The 18927-nt window shown below is 36.2% G+C and overlaps 1 protein-coding gene across 1 annotated transcript; it reads right to left on the reverse strand.

Moving 5' to 3' along the window:
* Positions 1-13186: 13186 nt before the first annotated feature.
* On the reverse strand, positions 13187-17159 carry LOC141698396 (rhomboid-like protein 19). The gene is made up of 8 exons (XM_074503079.1): positions 17021-17159; positions 16657-16781; positions 15405-15465; positions 15110-15276; positions 14754-14859; positions 14431-14633; positions 14180-14317; positions 13187-13416 (listed from the first exon to the last, which is right to left on the reverse strand). The coding sequence occupies exons 1-8, from the start codon at positions 17042-17044 to the stop codon at positions 13314-13316; spliced, it is 927 nt and encodes a 308-aa protein (XP_074359180.1). The 5' UTR covers positions 17045-17159; the 3' UTR covers positions 13187-13313.
* Positions 17160-18927: the final 1768 nt, after the last annotated feature.

Below are 18927 nucleotides of genomic sequence, written 5' to 3' on the forward strand. Positions count from 1 at the left end.
GATACAGTGATTTTATAAGAGTGACTAGTATGCTAAAATTGGACTCTGATATTTTTACAGCACACTGCTACGTTGTTTTAATGAAGCATGCTAGTTAATGATATCCAGTTTTTCTCTAAATTTTGTTGTATAATGTTGATATCATGATTACAGTTCTGTTCCTATTATTGTTGCATTACTGATTTATCCTGTTATTCATATTTTGGTACTGCTGAGCGATTATGCTCACCCTTGCAAACTGTTATGTATATTTCGCAGATGCCTAGAAGATCAGTCAGACCGACCTATGTACCCGCCTCTACTGGACCCGGCTCCTCTGAGGTAGTTTGTGTCAGACCATGAGGTCTGAGGAGTTGCTGAATAAAGCTAGTGTATCTTAGATGTTAAATAAAGAGTTTGTAATAATGAGAACCTGAATTATACTTGAACCCGGATCGGATCTTGGTTCGGGGTCAAGTTAGTATATTTTAATAATAATTCTGTTGTTTATATTTTTGGTAATTATGTTTAGTGACGTCAACTCCTGACCCCGGGGTTGAGGCCGTCACAGTTAGTATCAGAGCTACAGGTTCAAGTCCCTGATTCAGGTTAAGGATTGTGTTGAGTAGGTGATAGCGTGAGTCTTTAAGTGTGAGTCAGCAACTCATATAGAGGAGCAAACCTTTAGAGTCAGTCGAGGGTTCCGACGGCGTTACCCTGACATCTATTAAATGTTTTGATAGAATTGCCTTGACCTGGTTGTGTCTTGCCTGTATATTTATTATGTTGGCAGTGGCCTATTGCGATTTCGAGTTCTCCATCTCGGGCTTCTGATTCGGAGAAACCCCTTGATGCTGTTACTGAGGAGACCCCTATGCCTCCTCCCCCAGTTCTTTCTTTTGTGCCTCGAGACATCCCTGGATCTGGTCCTCGTCCCCGTTGGGTACGTAGGTATGTGTCTGCTGTCAGGGATTTTCCTCCTGGATGCGGTCCCAGTTCTTCCATGATGAGACCTCCGGTACCTCCTGTGGCCCCTAGTGGTACTTCTTCACCGATCCCTTATCATGTCCATAGGGCGGTGAATACTTCTTTTATCAGAGATCAGAGTCCAGAGTTTGCTGCCCAGTTGGACCAGGTACCTATTGCACCATTTCAGGGTATTTCTGCCCCTTCCCCTGAGGTGCGAGCCCGTGTGCGAGTATTGACCCAGATGGCTGTAGAGAGGGCTAGATCTGTTGACCGTTTCATTAGTTCAGAGTTCAGAGCTGTGCAGTATCAGGACCTAGTGAACTGGCTAGTGTTTGAGCTAGGTTCCATTGGTGGCAGTGGTAGTGGCTAGTCAGAGCTGCTATAGAGGGATGCAGAGCTCAGAGTGACTTCTAGGAGTTCTGTGGTTGTTTTCCTTATATATGTACATTATGTTGTGATAGTTTGTAGTAGGTGAGGCTGTTATGACAGCCAATTTTGGTGTGTATTCGGATGGTTCTTTTTAGTTGGATTTTCAGTTGTACTAGTGGATTCTGTTGGTTATTGTATTCCAACTGCTTTATCTTATTGTTCAGTTTACATATATATATTGTGTGTTGCTATTATTGTTGTTATTATTATTGTTTCTGTTGTTGGCATTTTTGGATCATAATCATTCACTCAGGACGGATCCAATTTTAATGAGGGATGAGAATATTGTCTTAGTGGCAACGCTCTCCTGATTACATAAACATAAAGTGTTGGAGCAATCCATTTTATTATATATGACTGTTATGTTTCAGGAGATGCCACCAAAGAGAAATTTTCAGCCCAATAACGGGTCTGCTGGGGATCCTTCCGTGAGTGACATGGTGAATTTGTTGCGTTAGCAGTCTGTACAGCTGGCCCAACAACAACAACAATTCCAGCAGCAACATCAACAATTGCAACAACAACAACAACAACAGCAACAACAGCTCATACAACAACAACAGCAAATCCAACAGCAGCAACTACAAATCCAGCAGCAGCATGAGATAAGAGGGGCAAATCAGGATGTTAGTTTTAAGTCTTTCCAAGTAGTGAAGCCCCTAGAGTTTAAGGGAGAGGTAGATCCTGTTGCTGCCAGGATATGGTTAAAGAGATGGAAAAGGCGTTTGCGCTCACCAAGGTGAGTGAGAATTTAAAGACTGATTATGCTAGTTATTTTCTAAGGAATGATTCGAACTATTGGTGGGAATTTACGCGAGCCCAAGAAGGAGAAGGTCCAGTACCATGGACCAGATTTACCGATTTATTTTTGGAGAAATACTTTCCAGATTGTCTCCAAACTCAAATGGAAGTGGAATTTTTGGAATTGAAACAAGGGGATAAAAGTGTCACGGAATATGAGGCAAAGTTTACGGAGTTGGCCCGTATAGCACCAGAATATGTGAGTTCAGAAGCTCAACGGGTGAAGCGGTTTCAGCAGGGGTTGAAGCCAGAAATAAGGAGTGGAGTTGTAGCCTTACAACTCAAGACATATACTTCGGTAGTTTAGGCTACCCTAGTGATAGAAAGTGATCAGAAATTAGTTGCAAAGGAGCAGGGTGAGAAGAAAAGAAAATTTGAAAGTGGACCTGCTAGATCAGAGGCAGGAATAGCGAGTCGGAAGTTTCAGCGTTGGTTTGGAAGGAATAAGAATAAGAGGTTCAAGTGGCAGGATGTTCCTCAGGCGAAACCCGATACTACTTCAGTTAACTCTACCCCGACGAGAATGAGTAAGCCAGTGACAGATTGTAAGATATGTGGGAAAAAGCATAGTGGACAGTGCCGAGAGAATGTTAATTATTTTAGGTGTGGACAGAAAGGTCACTATTCCACGGAATGTAAGTCTGAGATTCAAGGAGTTACTTGTTTTAGTTGCGGCAAAGTGGGACACATAGCTAGGAATTGCAAGTCAGTGACCCAAGGTAATGCGGGAAGGAGTGTGTCTCAAGGACCAGCAACCAGTACGGCGAGAGCTAGGACTTTTAAGATGACCTAGAAGTCTCCAGTTCATGACTCTGATGTGGTTGCAGGTACGCTTATTCTTAATTTCGTACCTGTTAACGTTTTGTTTGATTCGGGAGCGTCCAAATCTTTTATATCTGTGAATTGTATGAATAAAATGCAGTTGATGTTAGAAGACTTAGACGAACCTCTAACTATAGAAATGGCTAATAAAGATAGAGTACCTGTAAAGCAATTTTGTACTAGTTGTTCCCTAGAGATTTCAGGATATATGTTCTCTGTTGACTTAATACCCTTCGAGTTGGGAGACTTTGATGTTATTTTAGGTATAGATTGGTTGTCTCGATATAGGGCAACTATTGATTGTAAGAAAAAGAGAGTTGTTCTGTACACTTCATATAATAGAAGGATCAGTTACCAAGGGCAGAGGCAAGATAGGAAGTTTCTCTCAGTAATGCAAGCAAGAAGATTGCTGAGACAAGGATGTGAAGCGTACTTGGCACATGTAGTGGATACGAAGAAAGAGACCTCTATTTTGGATGACATCCCTATAGTAAGAGAATTCCCTGACGTTTTTCCAGAAGAATTACCAGGATTGCCACCTGATCGTGAGATAGAGTTTTCCATTGACTTGATACCTAGAGCTGAACCAGTTTCTAAGGCTCCATACAGAATGGCCCCGATGGAAATGAAAGAATTGGCTAAGCAACTTCAGGAGTTATTGGATAAAGGAGTTATTCGACCCAGTGTTTCCCCATGGGGTGCTCCAGTGTTATTTGTGAAGAAAAAGGATGGAAGTATGAGATTGTGTATTGATTACAGAGAGCTGAACAAGTTGACGATAAAGAATAAATATCCTTTGCCGCGAATCGATGATTTGTTTGATCAGCTTAAGGGAGCATGTTACTTTTCAAAGATCGACTTAAGGTCTGGCTACCACCAATTGAAGATAAAGCTCGAGGATATCCCCAAGACTGCATTTCGAACAAGGTATGGCCATTACGAGTTTCTAGTAATGTCGTTTGGATTGACGAATGCGTCGGCGGCTTTCATGGATTTGATGAATAGGGTATACAAGGAGTATCTGGATAAGTTTATTATTGTATTTATTGATGACATCCTCATATATTCGAAGAATCCAGAAGATCGCGCAGTGCATCTACAGATTGCCCTACAGAAGTTAAGAGAAAAGCAATTGTATGCTAAGTTTTCTAAGTGTGAGTTATGCCTGACGGAAGTACATTTTCTTGGACATGTGGTGAGTAAGGAAGGTATCAAAGTAGACCCGGTAAAGATTGAAGCCGTATCAAAATGGGAGCAACCGAAAACACCAACGGAAATAAGAAGTTTTCTTGGATTAGCAGGATATTATCGAAGGTTTGTGAAAGATTTCTCAAAAATTGCATCCCCACTAACCAAGTTGACCGGAAAGAATGAGAAATTCGTTTGGACGGAAAAGTGTAAAGAGAGTTTCCAGGAGTTAAAACGAAGGCTAGTGACGGCTCCAGTGTTAGCATTGCCAGATGAGACGGGAAACTTTGTAATTTATAGTGATGCTTCTTTGAAAGGATTGGGATGTGTGTTAATGCAGCATAACAAAGTGATTGCGTATGCCTCCAGACAACTAAAGCCTCACGAGCAGAAATATCCAGTTCATGACCTTGAATGGGCGGCTATAGTATTTGCTTTAAAGTTATGGCGTCACTACTTGTATGGCGAGAAATGCGACATTTATACAGACCATAAGAGCCTGAAGTACATATTCACGCAGAAAGATCTGAACATGAGGCAGAGAAGGTGGTTAGAGTTGATTAAGGACTATGATTGTTCGATTAATTATCACACAGGTAAAGCCAATGTAGTGGCTGATGCCTTAAGTAGGAAGGAAAGGTTGAATATGGTTAAGATTGCGGAGGAATTGGCACGAGATTTAGAAAGAATGGAAATTGAAATTCGAGGATCTAACGGAAGTCAAGAGCAACTATATGAAATTACTTTCCAGCCAGCATCAATGGAAAAGATTAGAAGATGTCAAGAAGGAGTTATGGAACAAGAGTTGGATACTTTGACAGGAGAAGAGTTGTGCACTCAAAAAGATAGTCAAGGTTTGTATAGATTTTCGTCCAGAGTTTGGATTCCTAATGTAACAGAATTGAAGAACGAAGTATTGCAAGAAGCTCATAACTCTAGGTTTTCTATCCACCCAGGTAGTACCAAGATGTACCAGGATTTGAAGAGAAATTTTTGGTGGCCAGGAATGAAGAAGGATATTGCCAATTGGGTAAGTAAGTGTCACGTGTGTCAGGCGGTAAAAGCAGAGCATCAGCGGCCGAGTGGATTGTTACAACCTTTGGAGATTCCTCAGTGGAAATGGGAAGAGATTGCTATGGATTTTGTAGTAGGATTGCCAAAGACGAGAGCGAGTCATGATGCTATTTGGGTAATCATTGATAGATTGACTAAGTCGGGGCATTTCCTTCCGATTAATGAGAGGTATTCGTTGGAAAGGCTAGTTAAGTTATGCTTGGATGAGATAGTTACCAAACATGGAGTTCCTGTTTCTATAGTGTCGGATCGAGATCCGAGATTTAATTCCAGGTTCTGGACTAAATTCCAAGAGTGCCTGGGAACGAAATTGAATATGAGCACCGCTTATCATCCTCAGACGGATGGCCAAAGTGAGAGCACGATTCAGACCATAGAGGATATGTTGAGAGTCTGTGTTCTAGATTATAAGGGTAATTGGGACGAGCACCTACCTTTGATTGAGTTCTCGTATAACCATGCCAGTATAGGGATGCCACCTTATGAAGCTTTGTATGGACGAAAGTGTAGGTCACCATTGTAGTGGGATGAGGTAGGAGAAAAGAAAGTGTTAGGCCCTGAGTTGGTTCAGCAGACTAGAGATGCCATAGTGTTGATTCAGAAAAGATTGGAAGCAGCTCAAGATAGACAAAGAAAATACGCAGATTTACATAGGAAAGACATGGACTTTGAGATAGGAGCTTTGGTGTTACTAAAAGTATCGCCTTGGAAAGGGTTAATACGATTTCGTCAGAAGGGTAAACTCAGCCCTAGATTCATAGGACCCTTTGAGGTTTTGAAGAAAGTGGGAAAGGTCGCTTATGAGATAGCGTTACCACCGCAGTGGCAGCACATTCATAATGTGTTCCATGTGTCTATGTTGAAACCCTACGTCCCTAATTCGAATCAAGTCATAGAATACGAACCGATTGAGCTTCAACCAGATTTGTCTTCTGTGGAACAACCGGCCCAAATTTTAGACCGTAAAGAACGAGTCCTTAGGAATAAATCGATTCCTATAGTAAAAGTTTTGTGGAGAAATCCTCGAATAGAAGAGTCTACTTGGGAATTGGAGTCAGACATGCTTGATAAATATCCTCATTTGTTTAGTTGAATTAGATTCTGGGGACAGAATCTTTTTAAGGGGGAAAGAATGTAATGACTCGTGTATTCTTATTTATTATTTTGTACTTGGAGGTGTAATAAAAGTTTAAGTAAATAAATAAAAGTTGTGTATTAATTTTGGCAGCGGTTGTTGATTGTTATTTAATTATTTATGATTTGTTGATATGTGGGATTTGAATTATGTGATTTATTGGTGAGTTATATGATTTTATTTCGCTTGTAAAAGTAATTTTATTGTAATTTTAATTCCATAAATCTTTGAGTTGTCTTTAAAATTGGTTTTCTAATTTTATAATTTCAATAATTATTTTTAGGACTTTATAAAATTGAGAAATCCATATTTTGTTAATTATTCATTTTTAAATGATTTTTCTGAATGCGCTAAATGCTAAATCCATATTTAATTATGGGAATCTTTAAAAATTAGGAAACTTATATTTTATTAAATTCATATTATTCTGAGAATTTTAAAATTATTTTGAAAATTTTCGGAAGCTGTTTTAACCGCGCGTTGTTTCGTTAATTGTTAAAAAGCGGGCATAAAGTGTGTTTTAAAGATTATTTTAAAATTTCGAAAATTACATTTTTTATTCTCTTCTGGATATTTATAAAATATTAAGATGATTTTCATGATTTTCTGGTGTCATTTTAATATCGCGATGGTTCGATAAGTGCAATTTTCGGTCCCCGGATAATATTTGGACACGTGTCAATTTCATATATAAATGAATTGACACGTATCCTTTAATTGGTGATACGTGTCCAAGCCTCAATTTTTCCCTTCTGTTATTTCCTAATCGAGCTCTGTTCTTCTCTCTGGAAATCGAAGCAGTCTCTCTCTCTCCTCCTCGAAATCTCTCTTCTCTGTTACTTCCTTCTCTTCCTTCTCTTCGTTTCTTTTCTCTCCCTGTTTCTTCCTGTTTCGCCGCCGCCGCCGTGCTTCTCGGTGAGTTGGCCGCCGGAGTTTCTGGTGGTGTTGTGGTTTGTGCTGCTGTGTATGTATATGTGAACGTGTGTGTGTGTTCGTGTGAACGTGTGTGTGTGGTCGTGGTTGTATCTGTGTTTTTCCGGTGGTGTTGCCGCCCCTGTGTCTTCAAGCTTTGGTTTGGTTTGGTTCTGTGTGTGCAGCGCGTGTTATACGCGTGTGTTGGTGATGAAATTTTAATTATTTTATTATTATTCTGCAGGAAATTATCTTGAATAATATTTGTGATATGGATATTTGGTTGGGGGAAATTATTTTTAATCGGTGAAATTTTCGGTTGGAATCCGAATTGCTGGGTACCCCGAGAATTTTGCTGCCGTGCCGCGATGACTTGTTACGAGCGGACGGTGGACGGTGATGACGATGTTCTGAGTCCTAAATTTTATAAATAAATAAAATGATTTTTCGTAAAATATTTTTGGACTTAAATAATTAATTGTGATTGGTGTTGGGATGTAAGTTGTATAAAAGGATGAAGTAATATTGTGAATTGTGTGATTGATGACGTCGATTGTAATCGACGGGTAGTTTTATAAATAAATAAAGTGCTGCCAAAATTTCCTAAAAATATATATGTATTTATACGTGTTACCCTAACAATATTTCCGACTACGTGACTATGTATTACGGGTTTATGTGTATAATATTGATACGAGTCGGGTTATCGGATTGAGTTGTTAGAATTTGAGGATATCAAGCATGTCGGTGTAACTGATTAGGGTATTCTGTATTTGTAGATTCCGAGCGAGTTTTCTCAGGACTAAAGTCAGCGTGAAAGCTACTTAGGGTTTTGTAAAGCGTTGCAAGGCAAGTACCCCTGACCATTCTTTTATGGTTCAGTATATATGAATAACTAAATGTTTTACTATCGTAATGGAACAGAAACATTTTAAGTTATGTATCCCCTGTATTTGAAAACGTTGTTTAAAATTGTGTTTTGGGGAAAAGTAACTTCTGAAAACACCTATCTCTAAACGTGATTTAAATGAAAAGAGGATTTGAATAGTGTGCTGTGATAGAATGGATTTTGAAAAGAGATAGGTAAAAGTGATGATTTTGAAAACTGGATTAAAACGATCAGATATGGGATACGTTGGGGCCAGAGTAGGCCTATTGAGTTGGCGTAAGAGGCTAATTCGGTTGCGCGCATTGTATAACCGATTAGTCCAGCAGGTCAGAGACCTAGCTAGTCTCTGAGTTCCGGAACAGGTAATTGAAATGGCAGATGGAGCCATGAATAAGATGACAGTTGGAGCCGTATAGTGTTGATGGCCTGATCAGCTGTCTTCACATATCTATACGTATCTGATTTGGATTTTGTGATTCCCGTAAGAGTACGGGTAGTTGATACAGTGATTTATAAGAGTGACTAGTATGCTAAAATTGGACTCTGGTGTTTTTACAGCACACTGCTACGTTGTTTTAATGAAGCATGCTAGTTAATGATATCCAGTTTTTCTCTAAATTTTGTTGTATAATGTTGATATCATGATTACAGTTATGTTCCTATTATTGTTGCATTACTGATTTATCCTGTTATTCATATTTTGGTACTGCTGAGCGATTATGCTCACCCTTGCAAACTGTTATGTATATTTCGCAGATGCCTAGAAGATCAGTCAGACCGACCTATGTTCCCGCCCCTACTGGACCCGGCTCCTCTGAGGTAGTTTGTGTCAGACCATGAGGTCTGTGGAGTTGCTGAATAAAGCTAGTGTGTCTTAGATGTTAAATAAAGAATCTGTAATAACGAGAACCTGAATTATACTTGAACCTGGATCGGATCTTGGTTCGGGGTCAAGTTAGTATATTTTAATAATAATTCTGTTGTTTATATTTTTGGTAATTGTGTTTAGTGACGTCAACTCCTGACCTAGGGGTTGAGGCCGTCACAACAATCTTTTCCAATGGTAATTGGGCATCAATAGCGATTCAGACGAAAAGAGTGATGGAAACTATTGTGTTGCTTGTTGATCATAATTACTCCCTCCATCCCTCCCAAATGTTTACATTTGGATTGACTACGGAGTTTAAGAAAAATGATAAAGTTGTGGAAAAAAATTAAAAAAGTGAGTAATAGGTATAGTGGAGAGAAGTAATGGATGTAGTTGTTTTAAAGATTATTAAAAAAAATATTTTTGGAAAAATTTTAAATGTAAACAATTGGAAGGAATATCCCAAAAATAAAAGTGTAAACAAATGGGAGGGACGGGGGGAGTACAAAATATCTATAAAGTATATATATGTGTTTAAAAACTAGAAAGGGTGTGTTAATTTGCCTCAACACGTGAAACGATAATTTTTGGTTTGCCTTTTGGTACATTTTCGGTGAAGACTCCTCGTCGAGATAATTTTATAATGATAATATTTAAAGGGGTACAGTCTACAATAATCGTTTGTTGTACACTGTTTGCTAACAAACGGTTTGTAGATTGTTGGATGAGAAATAAAAGGCTGGCATAACAAACGGACCGCGGAAATTGTCCGCGGTTGGGAAGGATGGACCACGGTTGGTATTGTTCCCTTATCCCCAGCATTTCAACACTCCCTCATTTCACCACACAAAAACACTCAAATCTCCAAAAAAACTCTACTCTCCAAGTTTACATTTTAGGCGATTTTGGGGCATTTTTATCAAGAAATTCAAGTACTTTTGTCAATTTAAAGTATATTTCTTCTCTTCAATTTCAATTTTTCATGACAGATAATTTATTTGCTCGTATGTTTCGTCATAAACGTAAAAAAAGAAGAAGAGGGTATTGACATATTTTACATCTTGATGATTTACATACTAGTGAAGAACCTAAAACTCCTATATTTGTTGAAGATGATGAATTTGTAGATAAAAATGAGGAATTTATTAATTTAGATGACGATTTGGTTGATGTTGAAGATAAAAATGATGAAAATGAGCTTGAAAATGATAATGATAATGTTGAGGGTGAGGATGAAGATGATAATGTAGAGGATGCAAATATGTACGAAAATGTTGATGGGGGAGGAGTTCCATATTTGAATCAATTTTTTCAAAGTGTGGATGAGACTGGTCATTTTTTTAGGACTTATGCTTTAAGAAATGAATTTGCTATTAAAATTCAAGCGAGCCATCGTAACGAAGACAACGAGGGTCGTTTATATATTTGTAGGCTTTATGGAAAAAGTGTTGTCGCTGGGAGTAGTAAAAATAAACGGCGTAGAGAGTTTCTTCCAAAAAGTGAGTGCAAGGTGAGGATGTATGTCAATTATAAAAAAACGTCTTTGGGAGATAACTAGACTTTGAGTTGGTTCACAACCACGGTCTTGTTTCCTCTAATAAGATGAATTTGGTACAACGCGAAAGACATGTAAACACCGCTACCCGTAGTTTGATTAAAACTCTTTATGATTCGGGGGTTCGTAATTGTCAAGTAATGAATGTGGTTGGTAACATTCATGGAGGTAATGATAAAGTTGGTTTCAATGTTCAACATGTTAGGAATGTGATAATAGACGAGAGGAAGACAAGGTTTGATATTAGTGATGTCCAAACGGGGTTGGACTTGTTGCATAGGTTGAATGAAGAAAGTGGTTCTAAATAGTTTATTAGGACCGAAGTTGATAAAGAGAATTGTGTGAAGTGTTTAGTATGGATTGATCTAAGATGTTTAATGGCCTGCCAAAATTTTGGCGATGTTGTGGTTTTTGATACCACTTATCGGACAAATAGATATGCAATGTCATTTGTCCCATTTACCGGAATCAATCATCATTATCAATAAGTGATTTTCAGATTCGCATTGATGCGGGATGAACACAAATACAATCAACATTAAACATGAATTAAATAACAAATATTTCGAATTAAATAATAAAAAAATTTGAATTAAATTACCATAAAAACAACAAATACAAATACAAACAAATACAAATAAATTCGAATTAACAAATAAATTTGAATTTCCAACAAAATTGACATTAAAAAATTACAAATTTCGAATGAAATTATCATCAAAACAATAAATATTAATTCATTCGAATTACTAAATAAATTTGAATTATCAAATAAATTCGAATTACTAAATAAATTTGAATTACCAAAAAATTGGATTTACTAAATAAATAATAACAAAATTCGAATTGAATATTAATAAATTTAAAATTAATTTTCAATTTTAGTTTAGTTACCAAATAATTTCTAAAATTCCTACGTATTATGCCCTAAATTCAAAACCATAAATCAACCCTAATTTTCGGATACAAATAATACGAGGGAGTTAATCGAAGCAAAAATTCTAAGAATCAATTACGAAGCAACCCTATTATTCAATTACGAGGGATTAATGGAACAAACTATCATTTAATGAACAACAATCACCATGTAATCATATCATATAAACAACAAAAAATAAAGAATTCAAATTGGTAACGAAAAAAGGATAGATTACATATTTGTAATTACGAAGACGGACAGAATTCAAAATGTTAACGGACCTCGAATCATCACCTCTGATTTTGTTACTAATAGAGTCTATGTGCTTGAGTCGGAGTTTTAGTTTGTGTTTTCTGTCTTTGTTTTTAGTTTGTGATTTCTGTATTTTACTGTTGCGTTGCTGGGTAAGGGCAAAAGAAAAACGACCCCAACCGCGAAACTTGTCCGCGGTCCGTGTTAGAGGGCATTTTGGTCATTAAACCGGATCGCGGACAATGTTAGCGCCCCCCTTATATTTATTTTAATCCCAGCCTTCTGATGAAACATCCAAAACAACCGTCTCTGGCAACCGTTTGTCAGAGACCGGTCCCCTATTTTAAATTATAAACGTGATTAAGTTATTTAAATTTTTTCTTGAATTGGGTCTGTTCGGGTCATAGAGTCCGGGTATTCAAAATGGATCTCAAATATCATGTGTTGTGATCTGATTGACTATAAATTAATTAATAATAATAAAATTTATGCATTCACATAAATTTCATTAATAAAAACATCCCAAATTGTTAAGTCACGAATATCAGATCATTTTGGAATAAAATTTTAATATCCGGTTTAACGAGTTTCGTTAAAACACTTAACAATGATTATCTGATTGCAAATTTTAAATTAAATAGTGCAATTAATTGACGGGATTTTTTCAGTTCAATGACCTAGTTGCTGACCTGTAACTGAGTTCAATGAAGATTTTTTTTTTGACTAATTTGCCTTATATGTCTTACAATTAAGTATATGTCCTAACAAATCTCGGAGTGAGCGAAAATCGAACCCAGAACCTGGGACGATAAGAGATAAGTAGTTAACCACTTGAGCTATCTCTATCACTCTCGAGTTCAATGAAGATTAAGTCATTTAACCCCTTTGAATTTTGTACGATCCCTAAATTCGGTGTTGTTACAATGTTTGGTTTAAGGTAAGAGCGGAGTTTTCTTTCAATTTTAAAATTACAACATGCGTGAATAAGATTATAAACTACTTGACTTGTAGAGGTAGATCACGTATGAGTAAGATAATTAATAAAAAAAATCTAAAGTGTTCCACTTACCTCGGGAAGAAAGTGGCTATCGCATACTCCATCTATTTAAGTCACTTAATTTTTCTGCATTTTTAAATACTTTAATCGTATAATTAAAATAATTATTTTTAAAATTTTCTGTTTCTAAATAAAAATTTAAAAATAATAATTTTTAGTACGCAGCATCTTGATATGCGAAACAGAGGGAGTACAATGTTAACGGAACAGATTCTGCTCTATACTCCATTTAGAAAAGATCAGTTGGCCAGTATACATGTATGATATTTCTTACTTCTCAAAGCACAATTCTGCATTACTGTATATTTTTTTTGGAAAACTATGGCATAACCGCATAAGTACAAAAAATAAACATATATATTGGTTTTTGTTCTCTTCTCAACCAGTACCGAAAAACAAGGTCAAAAGGCATTATAAATTTGCCTTTTAAATCGATGTTCAAAAGTCTGAAGTTCATCTGTGCTCTAAACATTATCGGTGGCATCTCTTTGCTGTTCTTCAGTGCTCACTCCAGAGGCCAATCTCTCAGCTGCCAACCGCTCTTCCAATGCTCTAGCACCCCTTTCCCTGCAGTTTAGAAAGGAACAACTCTATGATGCTATAATGGTGTTTTAAGTACAAATCTGTTGTGGCAAATTACATGTTCAGAACAATTAGCCAAAAAAAAGGTCAACAAGAGAGTCACAGCTTGCTACCATATTCTAGTTGTATTGTTGCTAGTAACCAGACTCAGATAGGCAATAACCTTGAAGATTACTAAAAAGATCAAGTTAAACATCCCTCCTAAATAGTGGGAGCAAAATGACTTGCAAATATTTCTATGAAGAGAGAAACTACATGAAACAAGCAAAAGTCCAGAAAATGATACTTGGTTAGTTGGTTATATATAATGAGGCAACCAAATTAAGAAAATGCAAGGCTTATCCTATGATATTCCTCTCCTCTTGGTAATAATAGGTTGAGGCTTTAAGCCTCTATGTAGAGAGGGGGTGTCGGTATTTAAATTTATGTAACTGCCTTTGGCCCTTTACCAAAAAGAAATTACAAATGCAAAGAGACAGATTGTTATTTCTAAACCGTGCATGATACAATTAAAATCTTTCTATCAAATACTCCTCCGCACTACTGCTACTACTACTAATAAGTTAGCTGCCGAATTGTCGGAAGCAATTAACTCGTGTGCTTATATTAAGGCAAACTTAAGATATTTCATTCGAGCAGTTCATTGGCAATAGCTTAATTAGAGTTCTGCTTTAGCTTCAGATATCACACAACTAAAATGGTTGCCAGATACTTCAAATGACTTTGCAGCAAAGGACCAGCACATTACCTTCTCCTCGATGCCTCAATAGGATCAGAACCAGGCAGTGAAGAACCACCTAGTGTATAGCCACTGTCTTCATCAGAAGTTGTAGATCTACTGCAGAGCATCCGATCAAATATTGAAGCAATAGGATCAATCACTGGTCTGCATTTAAGCCAGAATAATGAACTCGTGAGTAGGAACCGGGGACTTTTATAGCAGGGAGGGGGAATTGGAAGGAGTTCAGAATTTAACAAGATTGAAAATTTAAAACTCACCTCAGAGGTTCAGGAAAGAAAGTGGAGAACGCGAATTCATCACTTGGATCACCTCTAAGTTTTGTTTCTGGTTTCTTCTGCCAGTATCTAAGGTAGATCCAGCTTATGTACGTACCAAATATCAGGGTCGGTAAGTATATTGCCGACTCCGCTGTAAAGAAGCTTATCGCAGTAGATAGAACTAGGGCAAGTGATGGCAACCACTGCATAGAGCCCAAACAGTGTACAAGAGATGTAAGGAAAATATTCTCCAACTGTTAAATACCAGTCACAATGGTCTCAGGGAGTAAAACATTAGATAAAGACTTTCAGAAGGTTCATACCTTTGCTTTAATTTTTACCAAAGACAGCTCTTGATCAGGTATGATCTGCTTCAAGCCAACTAAGAAACCTGACAGAATCCCATGGAAACCCGAAATAGGCAAATAACTGTCAAAATAAGAATATTGAATCAGACGTAAACATATGGAAATATACCAGCAACAGCTCAAAGGCTTAGGAAAAGTAATACTAATATATAAAAAAATGAAAGATACTGAGGTTCTAGATAGAATATGATGAACTAATCATAGTCACTTGTGTTGAATAGATAATATTAAAGCAGACAAATTGGAAGTCAGATCTTTTGATATAGTTCCTCGAGTATATAAAGTTATATTTCAAAAGATGCATTACTTACAGGTAAGTCTCCTCCATCGATACGTAGTACAAAATTACAGCAGTGACAAAAACACATACGGATGTCAAGAAGTTGACTACAAAGATGAATTTCAAGAACTCCCTGGTACCCCATATAGGTTCAAGAACTTTCCCCATTAAAAGAAGCCCAAGTGTGCTAATGACAACCTGAAAACATATTCACCTATGTCATTGGACAGAGAAGTCAAACACTGACAATAACATGTAAATATGATAGGAACTACGAGTATCATTGACTAAAAACTGCAGCAATAGATACCAAAAACGGTGCATACCCCATATACTGATTGTTCAATGTAACCAGCTGTTATGAGGTTCCAACCAAAAGGTATAGTCCTACAATACATCAAAAGTTGAAATTTGTATGTTAATTACCATATCTACAACTAATATGTTGTTGCTCCATTCAAGGGAGATACAGATAAATGATGGTGAATAACCAGAAAAAATCCAATTACCCAATACAAAAGTTGCACTGGTTACAGATATAAGATTTAAAGATTATATGATAACTTTTGAAGAAAACAGAGGGGGTACCAGATCAGCAAATAAAAAAAATCCCAAATAGATTTGAAGATACTGGTAATAACAAAAGATTGATAAAATAAAGAAAAAAACGATGCAGGCATGATAACTAAAGATGGACACCTTGGATGAGAAGTGCAGTGAACTCTCTTTTAAAATATTAGTACAGCCAGTTAAATCGATTGTCTTGAATAGCATCTACTACAATTCAATAGGTTAGAATTAAGGTATCTAAGACTAAGCCATGTACTCCCAAACTAGAAGTGCTTGGTAATATAGTCATATATTCAAGACTGGGCATGAGCCTGAAAATTTAGAATAGGTAAAATGGCTTCTTACAGTATAATATATATCAATTCTCTAATTCTCTTTCTTCATTTTTGGCATATATGAAATGAAATTTACCTATTTCTTATTGTTTAACCAATTGATATGCAAAAAACCAAGAAAGAAAATGAGGCTGAAGAAATATCGGATAAGGGAATTTCTAAGGGCGGTTGCTCCTCTCTAAACCCACAACTTATAATTTCAATTTTTCAAATCAACAACCGTTTTCTATATTCATGTACATATATATGTATGGATGCTAATTATTGAGCTCTCTCTCTCTCTCTCTCTCTCTCTCTCTCCCTCCCTCTCTCTTCCACACACATACATAACTACAATAGAACCTCATAAATAAAATTTTCCGCATTTTAAAGTCACCTCACTCGAAAAAAACATCTCTTTCACCCACATACATAACTACAATAGAACCTCATAAATAAATTTTCCGCTTCCGAAGGCATTTTAAAGTCACCTCACTCGAAAAAAACATTGCTAACAACCTCACTACCTTAATCACAACATTTATTTCCAACACTGAATTCAACTCAAAAACCCGATTTGAACTACATCGCCAAATCACCAACCAATCCTAAACAATTCCATCCTACAATCGCAATACCAAATCAAATTCAAGCATCAAACAAAATATCGAAACCCTACGAGATACGAAAATACCTGGCAGGAATGAGTGCGAGATACGTAACGGAAGCCGGGAGAATCTGAACAACAATGTGACCAGCAACAAGTACTACAGCAAGGCCTTTACACAGCCTTGTAAATCCACTGAACGCATTTGTGCCCTAATTTCACCATTAATTAATCACACAATTAATCAATTTTAAACAGTCCGTACACTTATATAATCTAAATGAAAACATATATAAGTTATCAGATCTAATCTAATTGTGCTACAAAATATAATTAAAATTGATTAACATTAGTAAATGAATAAATACGCATTAAGTGGGAGAGAAAGATAGATAGGAGAGAGAGAGAGAGAGAGATAGGGGGAGAGAGAGAGAGGGAGAGAGAGGCTTACTCCTGAAAGTGCCGGAGAACTCATGACGGTGGATCCTGAGTACGATCTAAAGTGTGTGTATACGTGTGTGTCTATGTGGGAGGGGAATATTTATTACATTTGACTTCAACTATAAAACTACTACTTGTGAAATGGTAATTATGTACTCTCCTCTGGCATACAGTTTTTTTCAAAACTCTGGAATTTATATTTTAAAAAAAAAATAAAAACTATTTACGGAACTATATATTAGAAAAATATTAAAATGTGTGTCGAGTCTCATCATCCAATATATAATAATTTAGTGGGACAGAAGAGTACTTGGTAAATTCGTAAATTCAATCTTTTGTAACACAACTATGTTAAGCAATAAGGAAATAAGGAAAGAAGATTGGTAATTTATCATGGAATGAAAGATTAATTTCAACAATTTTGTAATTCGGTAAATGTACTTACGTTTTAAAATTCTTTAATAAAAATTATGTACAATGACATCGACATAATTGTGTTATTTTTTTTAGGTTGTTCAAACAATTTCTAGTTTTAATGTTTATTGAAAGAGATCTCTGATTTTAATGTTAATAATTTCAGCTAATTGTTAATTCAAGAGTAAATTTTATTCAAACAATACCGATAGATATAGATTACATGAATTTACTGGAGGTTTAATATATAAAATTGTTAAAATATTGTTTGTTGATACACTTAAAGGTGTGTATTATTGTTTTTCAAAAAAATGTATTTATTTTATATTTTAATTTCACTAACATCACCCGCTAAAGACTCGTAATTCCTGTAAAAGAATAAAAAAGGACTAATAATTAAACTAATCTTGCAGGAATGAATTGTTTCTTAAACATTTTGGGCCCGTTCTTGGGCTAACCCGGAGAATAAAAACAGAAAATCAGAATTGTTTGTTAATTGTGGATTCCCTTGGGCTGTCGAGACCCGAAACCTTAAAGGGTCCGTTTGGGGCTTTTTTAAAAATGGAACGTATGACTTAAAGTTGAAAAATGTCATATAAGTGATATGAAAATCGTAACTTATAAATTATTTAGTTGTTTGAATAATTGTACTTATAAGTTGTAAATTATTACTTATAAGTGATTTTGGCGTTTGGATATTCTACTTATAAGTTGGTTATAAGTTGGTGATGTGTTTGGTAATTGATAACTTATAAGTTATAATATTTTTAAAAAAATCAAAATTTTAACACATTAAATTCAAACATAAATATGAAATTGAAAAGACAAAATTTAAAACAAAAATATTAAAATACAAATTACTAAAAACGAAAAAGTGTAAAAAATGTAAAAAGTACAGGGTTTACGTAATATGAGAAGCAATTTCATCACGTTTTGTAATCCGCATATTATCAGAGTCACCCTCTATTTCGGGGTCTGCATCCCCATTATTATTTGTCGTGGTAGAATTTTCAGGAATGTAACTTTCACTTTCAGCAGCTTGAAACGCACTATCTTCAACATTTGACTTTCGAATATAATTGTGAACCGTCATTGTAGCCAAAATGATGTCGGTTTGCGTATCTGTCGAATATGCTGGCGTATTTGCTAAAATAGCAAATCTAGCTTTCCAAACTCCAAATGTTCGTTCAATAACCATTCAACACGAAGAATGAAGATGATTAAATCTTTCTTTTACATTTCGAGGTGCACGTGCGAGGTGCACGTGCGGTACCATTACTCCTACGGAAGTCTTGAATGTGATATCTTATGCTTGAACCTTTGTACGGAGCCATATATCTTTTTTTTTGTGTGGATAGCCTGCATTTACAAGATAAAATTTATTTCCAGTTGGATGTGGAAAATTAAGTTCTACTCTAGATTTAGCCTCTGTTAAAATGCGACTGTCGTGTGTGTCGCCTTCCCATCTTGTCCAGGCAAAAGTAAAACACATGTTAAAATCAC

The sequence above is a fragment of the Apium graveolens genome, chromosome 11 (assembly GCF_009905375.1).
Source record: "Apium graveolens cultivar Ventura chromosome 11, ASM990537v1, whole genome shotgun sequence".
NCBI lineage: Eukaryota > Viridiplantae > Streptophyta > Magnoliopsida > Apiales > Apiaceae > Apium > Apium graveolens.

Excerpts from the sequence above, each read along its gene's own strand:
- LOC141698396 (XM_074503079.1), bottom strand. The coding sequence starts at position 17,044 with ATGAGTTCTCCGGCACTTTCAGGA. Across the intron at positions 14,860-15,109 it reads TCGATGGAGGAGACTTACCT|TTATTTGCCTATTTCGGGTT; the intron begins GTAAGTAATGCA and ends TTATTTTGACAG. Across the intron at positions 13,417-14,179 it reads ATTGAGGCATCGAGGAGAAG|GGAAAGGGGTGCTAGAGCAT; the intron begins GTAATGTGCTGG and ends TCTAAACTGCAG.